The following is a 17135-nucleotide window of genomic DNA, read 5'->3' as shown; positions in this document are numbered from 1 at the left end:
CATTTCACTTAAAATTATAGCCTCTAGATCCATCTGTGTTGCTGCAAATGGCAAGATCTCATTCTTTTTTGTGGCTGAGTAATATTCCACTGTATGTATATATGTATGTGTATATATAGATGTATATGTCTATATATAGGTAGATATACCACATCTTCTTTATTCATTCATCTGTCCGTGGACACTTGTGTTGCTTCCATATATTGGCTATGGTAAATAATGCTACCATAAGCATAGGAGTATATATATCTTTTTGCATTAGTATTTTCATTTTCTTTGGATGAATACCATGTAGTGGCATTACTGGATCATATAGTAACTCTATTTTTAATTTTTTGAGGAACCTCCGTACTCTTTTCCACAGTGGCTGTACCAACTAACAGTGCACGAGGATTCCATTTTTCCTCTACATCCTCACCAACCCCTGTCATTTCTGTTTTTGATTTTAGCCATTCTGACAGGTATGAGGTAATACCTCATTATAGTTTTAATTTGCATTTCCCTGATGATGCGTGATGAGCATCTTTTCATGTGTCTGTTGGCCATCTGTATGTCTCCTTTAGAAAAGTATCTATAGGTCATCTGCCCGTTTCTAAATCAAATTGTGTGTGTGTGTGTGTGTGTGTTGGTGTTGTATAGGTTCTATATATATTTTGGGTATTAACCCCTTATCAGATATATCATTTATAAATAACTTCTACCAGTTAATAGGTTGCATTTTTGCTCTGTTGGTGGCTTCCTTCACTGTGCAAAGACTTTTTATTTTGGTATAACCACAATGGTTTAATTTTGCTTTTGTGCTTCCCTTGCCTTAGGAGATGTCTAGAAAAATGTTGCTAGGACTGCTGTCAAAGGAATTACCACCTATGTTTTCTTCCAGGAGGTTTACAATTGCACTAAACATAATAAAATACCTAGGTATTGTACCCTTCTCTATGTAAACTTTAGGGTAATGGAATGGTAGTTGAACGGAAGTTTTGTTTACCATAATCTTCTAGCTAATGGGGAGGAATAATAGAATTAAAATATCACAGTTTTGTAGCCGTATGTAAATTGATCTGGGTATTGAACATCAATGCCTGCGCTGACATGGTGGAAAAGAGATAAGGCCAGATTGTGTGTCGTTCCTCGTGGGAATTCGCATTCCCATCGGTGGTGTGCTAAAGCCAACAAATTCAACTCTGGATCTCCTCATGTCCTCCTGTGCAGTACCAGTTTAAAAATGATGTAGGATAGAGGCACATGCTAATCTTCCCCACAGTGGTGTAATGAATAAAGTCCAGACTGTAGGCTACTCTACAGGACAGATGACCTACTTTCCTTAACACCTACATTTCAAGGAAAAAAAAAAGATGAATTAAAAAGACCTTTAAAACTTATCAACTGAATGTCACATGTGGATCTTGTTTGGATCCTGGTACAAAATGTAAAAAACGGAACAGTATTTATGAAACAATTGGAGTTTTGGTCACAGACTGGACATTTAGTAATATTAAAGCATCAGTTTTTTATTGTGAGTACATAACTTTAAAAAGAGTTTCTGTATTTTGGAGATGCTTATTGGAGTATTTATGGATTAAGTGATGTGATGTCTGGGATTCCCTTTAAATTAATAGGGCAGCAGCAGACAGACAAATTAATATGGGGTGGTAAGGGAAACAGGACTGGTAGGAGTTGACTGGCACCTGAGGGTCACTCAACTGTTCTGTCTTCTTCTGTATATGTTTAAAGTTTTCCTTGGAGAAAAAAAATTCAAAAACAAAATGAACGTGGTTGAGGTCTTGTTGCACATTCCTTCACTGAGTTCTGTGGTGTTAACTCTGAATTCTCAGGGATGTTATTTCTGCCATTTATTCATCACACGGATAGTTTTGAGCAGCGTTTGCTGGTATTATGTAGTCAATAGCTCTAAACCAGGCAGGCATCATTGGGTATTGAATGGATACACAGGCATAAACTGTCTGGGGCTTGGATCACCTTCTCCCATACCCATAGTCTGCATTTCAGTCATCTTGTGTTTTCTACATGCAGGGCTTCTTTCTGGAACTTAAGAGTATAAGGGTGTAAAATACCAAGCCATTGGTCTTTTGCATTGAGCTGAATAGTTTTCCTTGACGGATGAGCATTAAAAAGAAAAACAAAAGATCACAGGTTGAAGTATGGCTAGTGTAGAAAATTCTGAAATGCAGGGACAATCCCTGATCAGTTGGTGTTAATGTTCTGATTTCATTCTAGTTGGAAACCAGTGTTTTAAATATCATTTATTAATGCCTAAATATTTTAGGATATGTGTTCAAAATCTCCTACATTGCCAATTTGGAAGACATTCTCCACAATTTATTAGCCACAAATGCCTATTTCTTAAGTGCCTTATCTACATATGTCCATACGTTTTAGTTAAGGTTCTGAATCTTCATAAACACTGTCTCTCTGGTTGGAGGATTTGGTTGTTGAGTACCTTGGCCCGGCAGCCAACTCTCGGCTGTATTAATATTAGTGATTAGCTTGAGTGGTTTCTCGAGGGCTTGTTCTCACTTTTTCACCATGAAGTCATGTATGAATCTAGCTTTAGTTCAAGTAATAAACATTTGTTACATGCTTGGAAAAACCTTCTGACTAGACATGAGCTCATCTAAATGTTCACTTTTCACATATGCTGGTGGAAAAGGATATGGATGGAGGGAGAATTATTTTTATTTCCTTTATACATACGAGTGTAAAGTAATTTTCCAAAAACTCATGATATTGTCCCATTTTCTCTTGCTTCTAAAGCCGTGATTATCTTAAAGTCTGAGTTAACACAGCTGTCTTTCATTACCTTCAGGGCACAAGCATCTCCCACCCCCACCAGTGCCCTCTGAACGTTGAGAGTGTTTTCTTGGTTCAAAGGGAGCCTTCGCCTGGCCTGCCCACATTTAGCTCAAGTCCTCCATCCATATAATTGGAAAATGCCATAAAGTCAAAATGAGGGGCTGATTTCACATAGGGACAGGAGAATTATGCCCATTTGTCTAAATTATTTTTTTCTTTTTTGGAGATAAACTATGGTTGCTGACCATTCCTATAATAATAACCATTCATTATTCCATTAAGCTTCCTACTATTTACATCACTGAGGTTTTTTTTAATTTTTGCTCTGTTGTTATAATTGAAGATGAATGTTCCAGTCTTACGCTAGCTGCCTCTGAGACCAGGCATTGTCCAATTGAGGACATCTCCTGAGACAGTAGTGGAAAAATCCCTCTCATAGAGCTCTGTAGAACTTGGTACTGCAAAAAATGATTGGGCTTGGGCGCTGGCTGGACATAGGTGATCTCAGCCCAAGTGTTGAGTCTTCTGTAAAGAGAAGGTAGGCTTAGATCAATGGTCCTCGAAGTGATTGCCCTTAAGGATTTCCTGGGGAAGTTATTCACAGCCAGAGCCCTGCCCTCAAATTGTGATGCAATTCATCTGGGCAGGTCCTGCTTCCTATTTCTTTTTAAAGATTCCCTAGATGATCCTCATGTGAAGGAGTCAGGGGTGAGAACCATCTGAGCATCTCTGAGTCACCTGGGGGGATGCGTTAAGCACAGATTGCTGAGCCTCATGGTAGAATTTTCTATGCAGTAAATTGGGGTATTTGCATTCGTAACAAGTGCCCAGGAGATGCTCATGCTGCCGGTGAGTCTGGACACCTGACTTTGAGAACCACTGCATTAGATGGTCCCTGAGATTCCTTCCACGTCCTGCCTCCTGTGACTTCCTGCGGCCTCCTGAGGCGGCCCCTTTGCAGACAGATGTGGTTGCTCCAGATGCACGGCTGGTCATGTGCCTCCTGGCTTGTCCTGCAACGCAACTTGGGAGGAGGAGAAACTGCTTCCTCACTTAGATACCATGTGCAAGACCCTTGTAACCACTGACCTTAAGGACGGTCTTTTGGAACACACGAGTGGCTTTGAATCCGCCACTTGATGGTCTGTGCTGCAATCGAACGTTTCCTGTTGCTAAAACCCAGCAAGCTTCATGTGGCCCGTCCCGAGGGACTTGTGGGGAAGCAGAGCCTGGTGATTTTTGAAGAATGAAAAACAGAACACTATATAAATATTCTTGACAGGGGATTCATTTGCTTTATCTTTATTAGATTGCCCAGAAGGCAATAATTGGTCTTTGGCAAACAACAACGTGGAGACTGGTTGTAAAATTCCTCTGGCAACAGTTAAGATGCCTCATTTGAATAGAGCAGAACACTCTTTAGAGGTCAGTCTGGCTTCAAAGGCTCGTACATAGTTTTAACAGCGTGGACAGAGCATGGACTGGGACAGTATTTGAAGTCTTTTTTCTCTCTCCTTTCCTGCCCAGGATGACAAGGATTTGGTGCATGAATTTGTAGTGGCTGAAGGTCTGACGTGTTTGATCAAGGTGGGAGCTGAGGCAGACCAGAACTATCAGAACTACATTCTGAGGGGTAAGTTCTGATGTGCCCGCTGCAAGGGGGCCCTGGCATTGCTTCCAGAAACTTCAATACTGAGAGCTTTGAAAAAGACTTGGATTACAGAGTAAGATGATAAAGACACCCCCGAGCAAAAGATGACACTTTCTTCAGGTTTTATCACTTCCTGGTAACTAATCGGTGACTGAGCTCATTTTTGCCTCACACCTCTTCCTGGTTATTAAGGAAAATACTCCTTCTCAGGAGGTTCTCTACAATCCCTTTTATTTGGTGAGGAAAGAAACACACTACGGGGGCCTGCATTTCAGCAGAAAGTCACCCCAAACCAAAGAGGCCAATTTCTTTCCTGGGAAATCAATAACTTGGGTTATTACTGAGAATGCTTGTCAGAAGCATACATTCCTCACTGGGTTTTCATGTTTGTGACTCCGGTAGGTTTGGGGTGGGCCCACAACTTGGATTTTAAGGAATGATTCTGGAAAGCTGTCTGTATAATTTCATTTTTCAAAAAAATGTTAATTTTTGAGAGAGAGAGAGACAGGGAGAGAGTGGGGGGGAAGGGGGGAGAGAGAATCCCAAGTAGGCTCTGTGCAGTCAGCCCAGAGCCTGACTCAGGGCTCTATCCCACCAACCAGAAGATCGTGACCTGAGCCAAAATCAAGAGTCAGACTTTCAGGTGCCCCTCATTTTTTTTTTTAAGTGAGGTACATGTGGTGTTTGAAGCACTGATTACTGTTCCCGTTCATAAAATTAATGCTCTTTGGTTATAGTATTTTTGTCCACCTTCATATAAATAGTTTTACTTGATCCCATAAAAATGTGACAAGGGAGAGCAGGAATTATTAGGTTGTACTCTAAGAAATGACTGCTATCAACAGTTTTGAACTATAGGTCAAAGGAGAGATTTAATGTAGTTCAATATTATTTCCATTTTTACAACTGGAAGATTTGAGACTCAAAGATGTGGAGTAGTTACCCAATCAAGTCCTTTTCTCTTGGGCATGGTCAAGCAGGGGCCATGCCTGGGCCCGGAGGGAACATCTCGTCTCCTCTTCACGTATACCTGCAACCCCACAGCTTTATCTCCCTGTTCACATAGGGGGGACATACTGCTTTTCCTTTTCCCTTGGGTGAAGGACAAGTGCATGAAACATGATTTAGTATCAGATATCCATGGTCAGGCTTGAATGAGACAGGCAAAGTGAAACTGTCTCCTGCAGTTCCTGTTGTGTTTTACCCTGAGCAGAAACCTCCTGACCTGTCTTGGTACCCAGCACAGCGAACTGAGTCCTGCCCTCTTGGACCCTGTCCCTGGGGAGCCATAGAGGCAAAAAGGGAGAAAGAAAACTTAGGGCTCGTTAAGAAAAAAAAAAATTAAGGACATATTTTCAAGGCAGTGGTCATGGTTTCTGTTCTTCTTGATAAATGCCGAGTGTGTGTGTGAGAGAGTGTTCCTCAGCCTTCCGCTTCTCCATGGTGCTGGGAAGGCTGGGAAGTCGCCTCTTTCTACCCATCTTCAATCTTTTCCTGGGCGTGTGGTTGATCCTCATTACAAGTTGTCAGTAGAGATGGCTTCAGGATGAATTTGATGATTTCTCTCCCCATAATGAAAACATGGAAACTTGTGGGATTTGTGTAGACAAATGAACCGCACACTTGGTCCCACTGTTGCCTGTCAGTGCAGCTTGGTGTCTGAAGAGATTCTCATCCTAGGCTTTTGTTTCACATGGGTCCAATACCTAGAAGGGGGGGAAGGCACCAAGATAAGGACAAGGGAAACTTGTCTAGTTTATTTTCTACCTGACATATGGATGTTCATAAGTTGAACCTCCTGGAAGGAAATAAATCTAAAATTACCTAATTCTGAATAGTGGGTCCACACAGTAGGGTTTTTTGTTATGTTTAAAGTATACACACATACACACACACACACACACCCCTCTATAGAACGAATATTATAACCATCTATGTATTTAATTTCTTGTGACCCTCATCTAGGAGTGTGTGTGTGTGTGTGTGTGTGTGTGTGTGTGTGTGTGTATTTTTATGGGGTAAACCATCAGTGTAAACCTTCACATTGATCTACAGCCAAGCCTGGGTTGAGGGGGATGGCCCTGGTAGGTGGGGTCAGCCCTTAGCAAGAAGGCCACATTTTTGTCGAAAGCCCTTCGCACACGTCTCCCACAGGTTGGAACTGGGTCACATGAGCACCTGTAGCTGCAAAGGAGGCTGGCAGATGACTTGACTTGGCTTTCTGGACTCTCAGGTCAGGGCGGGGTGGCTCTGGGCCTGCCACACAGACCAAGTTAGGAGGAAAGAGTTTAGCCCTCACTCCCTCCTGACTGAGGGCAGGGTAATCTCAGTGGCTGTACAAGGCCCCCAAATGGTGAACTGTGTGAATTGTGTTGCCTGGTCGGGAAAGATGTTACTGATGTAGAATACTTTAGTGAGGCTCTCCACCTTAATGCTTCTCGTTAAACTGGCAACGGTTTATTAACTTGCAGTTGTAGTACTGGGAAGGTGCCAAAGTCAACTGCCACATTTTTAAGAATCAGAATACCCAAACACAACCAGGGGAGAGTCCTGTCACCCATGTGCTGCTTGTCTGTGTAGAAAATGCCACCGAGGTCAAACCCTTGCTGCAGACCTCTCTTCCTAAAATAGCAGGAGGCTCCACCCTTTCATTGCCACCACTAGGGCCTTGCCTTCAGATTTTTCCTCTCCATTTGTGTTTGTTGATTGAAGACCAGAAGCTCCCCAGATGTTCCCTGGAAAATGAACAAGTTCTCCCTCCACTGGGGTTACTACGAGGCACTCTGTTTTCCATGGAATGGAGGTGCCTTTCCCTGCCTGCCTCGCTCGAGCTAAGTCTCAGTAGACTCGGTGTGACCAGGGCGCTGTGTGCAAACATCAGCACATTTTGATGTATCTGACCAGAATCCATGCCAGGAAGGTACCTTCTGAGGGATGTAAATGACAGATTTCTCAGGGTGTGACTTTTGTGTTTTTATATAAGGAAACTATCATTTTTCTCAGCCCGCATGTTGAGTCACCCCTTCCTGACTTTGAAGAACTTCTCTTGTAGGCTTTTTTAGATGGTGATCAGCCGCCGGCAGAACACCAGACATTTGCAATCAAGGACAACCTTTGAATTGCCTCTTTGTTTAACCTCATTTCAACCCTATTACCTTGGGTGAAGTATGGTGAGGCCAGATGCAGATCCAGAGAGAAAGTGCAAAGTGTTTTATAGCTTTGTAACTCACAGTTTCCTGGGGAGAACACAGAGTGCCCCACGGAGGCCACTCAGGAGAAGCATGGGGGTCAGTCATGAGGCAGAGGGAGAGGGCAAGCACCTTTGTTGTGGTTTCCCTAGGAAGGAGCTGTCAGGGTGGGGTAAGCCAACTTACCCCTGTGGGCCCTGGAGCTGTTAGAGTAGAAGTATCATGGCCTACAGTGTGAGAGCCCAACATGTCAGGTGGCTGGGGGTGTGCACTTCAGCTGCTGGAGAAGAGCTGACCGACCTCTACCCAGAGCCTCAGAACTGCATCACTGTAAAGTCTTACAACCTCAAAAGTAGATTGGTGGTCAAAATCCTGTCAGGGAGGGTGTGCCTTCATGAAGTTACCTCAGGAGCTGTGCTCTGTGGGACCATGTGTGAGTCCCCCAGATCCAAAGGAAACGAGCATTTGGAGAACCCAGTGCTTTCCACATCTGCTTTTAGAACTCGATTAATTTATCTTTATTTTTGTGCTCAGCTGTCTGTCAGCTTTTTTTTTTTTTTTTTTTAAGGCCTAGGAATGTGTTGCTTTTAGTAGAGGATGTATCTGCTGAGCAGTAAAGATAGGCTTTGAGTTATGGTGTAGCCCAGTGCTCTCTGAAAATGTGAGCCAGCTGCTGGGAAGAAGTCTAAATGCACAACATGCAGAAATAATATTTATCTGACTTATTATTCTTGGATGGTTCTAGCTAATGACCTAAAGTTTTTCAAGATAGCCAGTATTTAATATAAGTCTCCTGTGGAATTTTGTACCTCGCAATTATTCTTATTCAAGTAGGACCTCGAATGGTATATTCCTGGGAACTTTCTGCACACATACTGAGCCTTCATGGGGGGCCCCCTTTAAGCCCTGGGGACATGACGATGACAGCAAGATACAGGCATGCCCTGGCCACTTCACCTGTTGTATCTCATACACCTTACATATTTAGAGATTATGTGTGTATGAGGGGATCAGCTTCGGGGCGGGGGGTGGGGGATGAGAAAGAGATGAGTAGAATCCGTGAGATCAGCTGCCTTTTCTGGCTGTACTTCAAGGGAAGCTGCCTCTTAAGGGCTAGTTTTACATGGAGAAGTCTGATTTGATCATTTCACCTGAAGCAAAGTACCCATTAATCAAAAAAACACCACTGTCGTTATCAGAGGTGGATAAGGTCTTAGAACTCCTATAGCTCAGCCCTTTCATTTTAGGAGAAAACTGCAGATATTTTGTTTGTCCCTATAATGCATCTTAAAAAATGTTTTCATGCCTGTCAACATTGAGAAATCAGAACATTTGACCTAAAAAAAAAACCAAAACAACAACATCCAGATTTCAGGTAGCTTTGGGAAAACCAGAACCAGAGAATTTCAGTGCCCTGCCAAATATCACTTAACTGTATTCTACTCTGGGGGGGAAATGCCTTCCATGTCAGGGGATCTCTTAATGAGGTTCAAGACTTCTGCCCGGGGGCGGGGGGGCGGGTTGTCAGCACCAGTGTCATCTGGAAAAGACACATTATAGACCGAGTGCAAAGAGGTTTGTGATCTTAGGTGGTGGTGCAAAATGATCAAATGGTGTTTAAACCAAAATCTTCCACCCTGGCAGAACTTAGAAGTCTGTGTTTTTGGCATTTCAGGACAAAGGAGGAGGACAGAGGTTTGGTTCAGACTATAGACTGGGAGCATAGGAAGGGGCCCAAACCGGCCCCAAAGTGGGAGGATGGGAGCAGAAGTGGGGAGCTACTCACCTCCTGAACCAAGCTCAGGTCCTTGGTACCATGTTTACTCCTGAATGGCCGGGCCTTACTCTTGACTCCCTTACGCTGGTCCTGGGGCACACCTGACCTGTGTTGGAGGAACCTTCCTCTTGTGAGACGAGTACATCAGGATGTTTGGTCAGGACTTAAGGGATCAATCATGGCAGCCACGTGGCCAGACTTTGGTGTGGATGACACAGTTGCACAGGTATCTGGGTCACCCCCTAGACTGTCACCAGCCCTTGGGGGTTGAAGCCACTGTCAGTGATGGAGTTCTTTCTCATCAGATGTCCCTCTTCATGCTAAGTCCATATGACCAGGACTATTCCCAGGAGGGAATCATGATGGCTGGCACAAATTGGCACCCCATGAGGCCAGACTGAACCTGCAGGTGTTTTATTTGCCTCATAGAGTATGTTCAAAATTTTTTACAATAGTTATGAACGTTTTTATTTCTTTATTTGATGTTTATTTATTTTGAGACAGCATGCAAGCAGGGGGAGGGGCAGACAGAGAGGGAGAGAGAATGCCACGCAGGCTCCACACTGTCAGCACAGAGCCCGATGTGGGGCCCGAACTGAAGGACTCATCATGACCTGAGTGAAACCAAGAGTCGGTAGCTTAACAGACTGAGCCACCCAGGTGGCCCAGTTATGAACGTTTAAGAATTGAGGGATTGGACATAAAATTATGGATATATGGCTTCTTCTGTAAAACTGAAAGCTCAGGCCAACACAGGGTCTTTATTGCTGCGTGGCCATAATTAGCGAGAGTTAGAAGAAGCAGTTTCCTTCACAGGGAGCTCATGGGCTCTGTTGACCTCCGTTTCCACCACTCTTTTGTGTGTTGCCCCTGGGTTGTTCCGCTTTGTTGCCTCTGTGCCCCAGAGGCATGTGAAATCACATGCCTAAAGAAATCGCAATCTGTGAAACCAGGGTTACAGTGATGTAAAGTAGAAGAGTCTAGCTCTGTCCTAGCTGGGCATACGTCGTGCTGTCGTTGCTGCTTTGTGAACTTGGATCTCAAGTCCAACACGACGTTGTTTTTTTTTTTTATTCTATCCCATCCTGGCATTTTTTTTTAATGTTTATTTTTGAGGGAGAGAGAGAGCATGAGTGGGTGGGGGATGGGGAGAGAGAGGAGACAGAATCTGAAGCAGGCTCCAGGCTCCGAGCTGTCAGCACAGAGCGTGACACAGGGCTTGAACCCATGAGCAGCGAGATCATGACCTGAGCCTAAGTCGGATGCTTAACCGACTGAGCCAGGTGCCCCTCACCGTGGCGTTTCTTAATACGCGATCAGCACTGTCCTCTGTTGCCTTCCCCATCCGAGCTATTATGTGAATATCTGGGGAGAGAAATCCTGGCACCACACAGGTAGTGGCATCCTACAGTCTGAATTTCCATCCAAAGTTCTGAATTTGGGAAACAGGCTGAGAGTAGGTGGAGTCACTGACTGAGGCAAGAGCATGTTGACCAGAAGATTCCTGTTGGAGACTTGCTGCATTGGTTGCACTTGTAAGGTGATAAAAGCAAGGCTTTCATGTCCTAAATCATGTCCCTTGGACTCAACGGCAGAAAGTCCTCACTGTCCATGCATCAAAGGAGGGATCCAGGTATGACCCAGAGAGAATGTCAGAGTGTCAAGGCCAGCAGAATAGAGACAATCCAAGATGGACGTGTCTGAAAAGAAAAGAGAGTAAAACTGAGTGATATACAGATTTTTCTTAAAGCGGAAATAGCCTTTTACAATTGCTTTTCATTGTGCAGTCCGTGGACACACAAGAGTATGGAAAGCAAATGGCAAAGAAAGGAAAAAAACATAAAAATCACCTATAATCCTACTGAACAAAGATGGAAACCATTTTCTACTCACATATATACATGCCTGCTTCCCACATGCCTTTTGCAAAAATGAAGTGTCCTTTAAATACGTTGTCAGCTGTGTCTGCCAGAAGGGAGTGGCTTGAAAATACACACCTTGGAAGCTGGCTTTGTGACATATCTTAGACCTCGGTGCAATTATTTAACTTCTTTAAAGTGCAGCTTCCAGGGAGATATCTAATTTTAGGAGTGTTATGAAGGTTACAGGGCTCATAGAAAGACCTGAATAAAGGATTGAGTTGTAACTCTGACAGTTATTATCAATAATAGTCAATGATATCAATGTAGTAACCACCTGTTATGGGCTGAATTGTGTACTTCCCCCAAATTCGTCTGCTGAAGTCTTACCCCCAGGACCTCTGGATATGACTGTATTTGAAGATGGGGACTTTAAAGAGATGCTTAAAACGAGGTTATTAGGGTGGACCCCAATCCAGTATGACTGGTGTCCTTATCGAAAGAGATAAAGACAGATCTGTGAGGGAGGGGGATGTGAACACCCAGGGAGAAGACAGACAAGCTAAGGAGAGAGGTCTCAGAAGGAATGAGTTATGCCAACACCTTGATCTTGGACTTGCAGCCTCCAAAACTGAGAAATTTCTGCTGCCTATACCCCTAGTCTGTGGTATTTGTTACAGCAGCTTCAGCAGACTGATAACACCTCGTAGCCTACAACCCTCTGGGAGTTGCTTGTATGTTACCTGGGGTGAAAGTCTTGAGGATACAGTTGTGTTAGAAGGTACGTACATGTGCACCTTGTTTGGGATTGAATCATTGTCCTGAGAAAGGATATGGAAACTTATGCTCCCACCCATGTTCCTTTCTGTTCATTTACTCCAGGCCTGGGGTGATCCTTCTCTGTGATCTTTGTTACTCCTGGTGATTAGGGCACCCTTATTAGTAACAATGAATTTTATACTCCTTTTTAAAAAGTGGTTTGTAATTTTGGTTGTCATTGTGTTAAATCTGTCGATTAATTTGGGAAGAATTGACATCTTTACTTGAAAATTCAAAACTACTGCTTACATGCCCTTCTGTGTCCCCGGGGCAAATCTTCCTCAGGAGTAAAACTCCAGTATGTGTGCCTCAGACTCTTGTGTGAGATGTCTACTTCCTTTGACTTTGGTAAAGAACTTTGTGTATACTCCTCTTGGGTGGTTTGTTTTTTTTTTTAATTTTTTTTAATGTTTTGTTGAGACAGAGAGCGTGAACAGGGGAGGGGCAGAAAGAGAGTGAGACACAGAATCCAAAGCAGGCTCCAGGCTCTGAGCTGTCAGCACAGAGCCCGACACGCGGCTTGAACTCACAAGCCGCCAGATCATGACCTGAGCTGAAGTCGGATGCTTAACCGACTGAGCCACCCAGGCGCCCCATCCTCTTGGGTGTTTTATATTCATTCTTGTTTCATCTTATTTTTGAACTGGGCCTGATATTTACCACATTGATAGAGTGAGAAAGTTGTTTGGGGTTTTTTTTTCTTGTTTACTTGTTTCGTAAATTGGGTTTTGGAGTGTTGTCTCCTGGGAAGGGTCTTGCTCACCATGCCCCCACCCTTGGGTGTGTTTTTGCTGCAAACAGGGACACTCTGTGTCTGGGGCCGGGGTTCCTTACTTGTAGCAATAACTTGGTGAAGACAGTGAGAGAGTTAGCTCCTTTTCCTCTGTATTTACATGTCTGAATCTTTTCTTTTTGCACTTAGGCCAGTAGCCTGCCTGATGGAGGTTTGGTCTGGCGGTTTGGGGCATTCGCCAGCCCACGGCCAAAGGTGGGCCACTTGAAGCTGGAGGATATGGTCTTCTTGTTTTGTTGGTTTTATCTTTCCCCATGTTGAAACCTATGCTTTTGGCATCTAACCTTCTCTGTGCCCTGGCTGTGTCTGACCTCAACCTAATCCTTTTGCTCACGCACTTGGCATGCCGTTGGTGATGTGGCCTCCAGGCAGAACCAGCCACACTGCTGAGAAATTTGGTCAGTGCCGGGAAAACCACAGCCCTTCCTGCTTGGGGAGGGAGGCTGAATTCTTCTGGCTGCTGCTATTGGTGTATGGTGGCAGAAGTGGCACCCCCAGAGCACTCTGAATGTCCCATCTGTGGCCCTCTTGTCCCCCTGCCATCTCTACCCTGCATCAGGCCTGCACCCCTTTTAAAAAAACTGAGCGAGGGGCGCATGGGTGGCTCTGTTGGTTGAGCATCTGACTCTCAGTTTTGGTTCAGGTCATGATCTTGCAGTTTGTGGGGTCAAGTCCAGTGTCAGGCTCTGCACTGGCAGCACAGAGTCTGTCTGGGATTCTCTCTCTCCCTCTTTCTCTGACTCTCTCTCTCTCTTTCTCTCTGTCTCTTAAAACAACAACAACAAAAACTGAGTCAGAGAATAGCTGAGAGATGCAGTTCTGTCCTTCCCTTCCAGTCCATTTGTGCACAGAGGCCCAAAATGGGCTCACACTGGGGCAGTTCACGTCTCTTCCTTGGCCTGCCCAGATCATGCGTTATTGTGGGTTTGTTCAACTTTTCTCCATGATCTTCTATAATGTTGTGTTTTCCAAAATAGGGAATTGGATGCTGGGCCCAGTGTTCCCCTTGAACCCACTGCAATCTCTTATGTATGTTGATGGGCCTCAGAACCAGCAGTGTGTGATTGGCTACCCCTCATCTCACGGCTGATGGAATCTCTTGTCCACTGGCGCCTCTCTTTGGTTATCTGGGTTGATTGGTAGGAAGATAGCTTGGAGGCTGCTTGTGTGGTGCCATTTTTTCTGGTTACGTTACTGAATCATTATTGCTGGTGGTCTGTGCCTTGGCACGGCCCTGGTCTGCAGGGCCATACACAGGAATGGACGTGTCAGGAGGAGGAGAAAAACTCGAGGAGGCAGTGAGAGACCAGAGCTGGGTCCTGACCTCCGATGAGACAAAGTGCCCTTTGTTTTTCCTCTCCGTGCTCAGGTGGGAGAGGAAGTTACTGGGAGAGACTGCAGGTGACATGCTGCAGCCTGAGCCCCTCACCACATTTGGCAGCCAGTAGGCTATTTGCCTGCAGTTTCTTTGTCTCAATTTTTTTTTTTAAAGGTTTTATATATTTTTGGGAGAGAGGGCATGAGCAGGGGAGGGGCAGAGAGAGAGGGAGACACAGAATTGGAAGCAGGCTCTGGGCTCTGAGCCACCAGCACAGAGCTCAATGCAGGGCTCGAACTCGTGAACCGCGAGATCGTGACCTGAGCCGAAGTCAGTTGCTTAACCAGCTGAGCCACCCAGGCGCCCCTGCTTGCCTTTAGTTTCTAACTCTACGTGGACACTTCAGCTGTAAACATGATTTTGATTTTCCCTCTAACCCCAGTGTTTCCCCGTTCCCCTGTAATTAGAGAATGTTTATTTCCTGGTAATTTTGCTTTAGGGTTAATAAGGTTTATCTTTCAAGCGTTAATTTTCCTGAAGTAAAAATCAGTCATTAATACTGTTGAATATAGCAAACATTATGTAGTAACAGGAATGCTTTGCATGAAGCAGTCTTTACAAAGCAGTAGACTGCTAGGTCTACCTGGCAAACACTATTTTCAACATGGAGCATCTAGGCTGAATCAGGTGAAATTGCTGACGGGACCATTTTTGCTTATTAGAAATGGTAGAGTTGAATGGTTTTATGTAATATTTGTATCGTAGTTTGATCTTGATTAATTCCTGGACTTACTAGATGCTTCTTTAAAATTTGCCTTGGAGCACCTGGGTGGCTCAGTCGGTTGAGCACCTGACTCCTGATTTCAGCTCAGATCATGATCCCAGGGCCATGGGATTGAGCCCTGCCTTGGGCTTCATGCTGACTGTGTAACCTGTTTAAGATTGTCTGTCTCTGTCTCTGTCTCTGTCTCTCTCTCTCTCCCTTTGCCCCTCTCCCCTGCTCATGCTCTCTCTGTTTCTCCAAAAAAATAAATAAAAAAAATAAAAATTTCCTTGCATTTTTTTAAACTTTCAATTTTTTTTTAATGTTTATTTGCTTTTTGGGGAGAGAATGAGAGAGAATGAGAATCTGAAGCATACTCCAGGCTCTGAGCTATCAACACAGAGCCCAATGGCAGGGCTTGAACTCACAGACCACTTTGCATTTTATATAGAATCATAGCCCTCCAGAAATTCAGGCAAGTTTGCAGATGAAACAAAACAAAAAAAAGAAACTTGAAATTTTCTGCTGTCACATCTCTGAGTCCTTTGATCTAAAGAGTCTTTTCAGTCACAGTTTCAGCCAGAGAGATTTCTCCAGAATTTTCATTTCCACCAGAAACCTCCATCTTCTTCCTTTTATCTGAGATGAGATAGAAGAAAGACAAACAGAGTTACTTGGCCGTTCGTGTGTGTGGAATTTTCCACAACCAAATCTCATTGCTGTGTGTTCATCAGGAATTTTTCCACTCTATTCATACTGAAGATGTGCCTCCTCACCCCATCCTTCCCTCCTTGCTCAGTAGACTTTTCCAGAAGAACTGCAGGCTAGGGGTACCTTGAATCATAATCTTTATTTCCTTGGCTGTAACCCAATCTCACATGTGATCTCCTTTATAGGGCTTCTACTACAAATTCAGGTTTATAATAGAACAGAATGTCTTGAGCAAATTTTAAACCCAGCCCCAAACATGGATTAAAATTATCTTCTTGCCTAGGATTTGCTGGGGAAATGTCAGTTGCCATGTTCAGAGATCCCTGCTTTCTGGAGTTTGGGGATCTCTTGGTAGATTGGGCCAGCCTCCCAGCAGGATGCTACTCTTCTTCCTCGCATTGTGGCTTCCCCTGCCATCCTTGTGTGCAAGGTCTCCAGACCTGCAGAGTCAGCCATGTCCTGGGTGTCCCGAGTGCACTATGTCCAAACCTAATCCATCTTTACTCCTTGGTCAGCACTCCCATGGCCCCATTCATCGTGTCTGTGAACAGCAGTCCTCCATCATGCTCAGGACCACTGCCTCCTTCTCTGTAATCATCAGTCACCACATCTGGACTTCTCTGCCCCTCACTCTTTCAAGTGCTTTCATCATTTTTGTTCCCAGTTCTAGTTTCTGACTTCAGACCATCGTTTGTTCCTTCGCAATCTGTGCCACCAGCCTCCTGACTGGTCTCTTTGCTTTTACTCTCTAGGCCATTTTGTACCCCGTTTCCTGGGTTGACTTTCTGCAGTGCTGATCTGGTCTCCTCAGTCCTTGGTGTAGATCCTTCAGAGGGTCCTCTCATCCTCAGGATGGAGACCTTGCTCTCCTCTGTGCATAGCACCCACCTTGGTCCTGCAGGGTATGTGTCTGTCCAGTCCATTTCAGCATTGTCTCTGACTGGGGCATCTGCCTACGAGGCCCTTCCTCACCTGCTTCACACTTTATCCCTTGATTCCTGCTTTTACTCAGGATGGGGCTTGTGTACGATATTCTGCAGGAGACCTTTCTTTGCCCCTGATATTTGGGTCCTCTGTGCATAGCTTGGCCCTGACACTTCCCTCGCTGATTGTATTTGTTAAGCATTTGCTATGGACCAGAGACCTTAGGATAATTCTGTGGGTGATATTTGGGTGCCTGCTTGTCAGTTTCCATCCTTGATGCCAGGCTCATTTTAGGAGTTCAGCAAGATTGCCTGAAGGAGAGGATAGACGAATGATAGAACGTCTCCAGGGAAGAGAGCTCATGACACTCAAGGAAGCTGCTGATCTGTGCTAAGAGTTTGAGAGAGCTCATGTCTGCTCATCTTGAAGCTTTAGCCCAACAGATCTCTTGTTCCTGAAGAACTATAGCATGAGTTGATTTGTTTTCAGTACTTAGAAAAGAATGCCAAGTTACTGAATTT

General features: G+C 44.4%; 1 protein-coding gene and 1 long non-coding RNA gene across 6 annotated transcripts in view; one reads left to right on the top strand and one right to left on the bottom strand.

The window, feature by feature from the left end:
- The window catches only part of FHOD3 (formin homology 2 domain containing 3), a 469815-nt gene that overhangs the window by 203084 nt on the left and 249596 nt on the right, over window positions 1-17135 (top strand). For all 5 annotated transcript variants that reach the window (XM_049619507.1, XM_049619508.1, XM_049619506.1 and 2 more), the window contains exon 5: window positions 4339-4444. In XM_049619507.1, the coding sequence (XP_049475464.1) occupies window positions 4339-4444 (106 nt within the window). The remainder of the gene's footprint in view (window positions 1-4338; window positions 4445-17135) is intronic.
- The window catches only part of LOC125914273 (uncharacterized), a 152113-nt gene that overhangs the window by 44473 nt on the left and 90505 nt on the right, over window positions 1-17135 (bottom strand). The gene's annotated exons all lie outside the window — the stretch shown is intronic.

This window comes from Panthera uncia (genome assembly GCF_023721935.1).
Source record: "Panthera uncia isolate 11264 chromosome D3 unlocalized genomic scaffold, Puncia_PCG_1.0 HiC_scaffold_8, whole genome shotgun sequence".
Lineage (NCBI taxonomy): Eukaryota > Metazoa > Chordata > Mammalia > Carnivora > Felidae > Panthera > Panthera uncia.
Note: the sequence above shows the minus strand (reverse complement) of the source record. Positions and strands in the feature narration are given on the sequence as shown.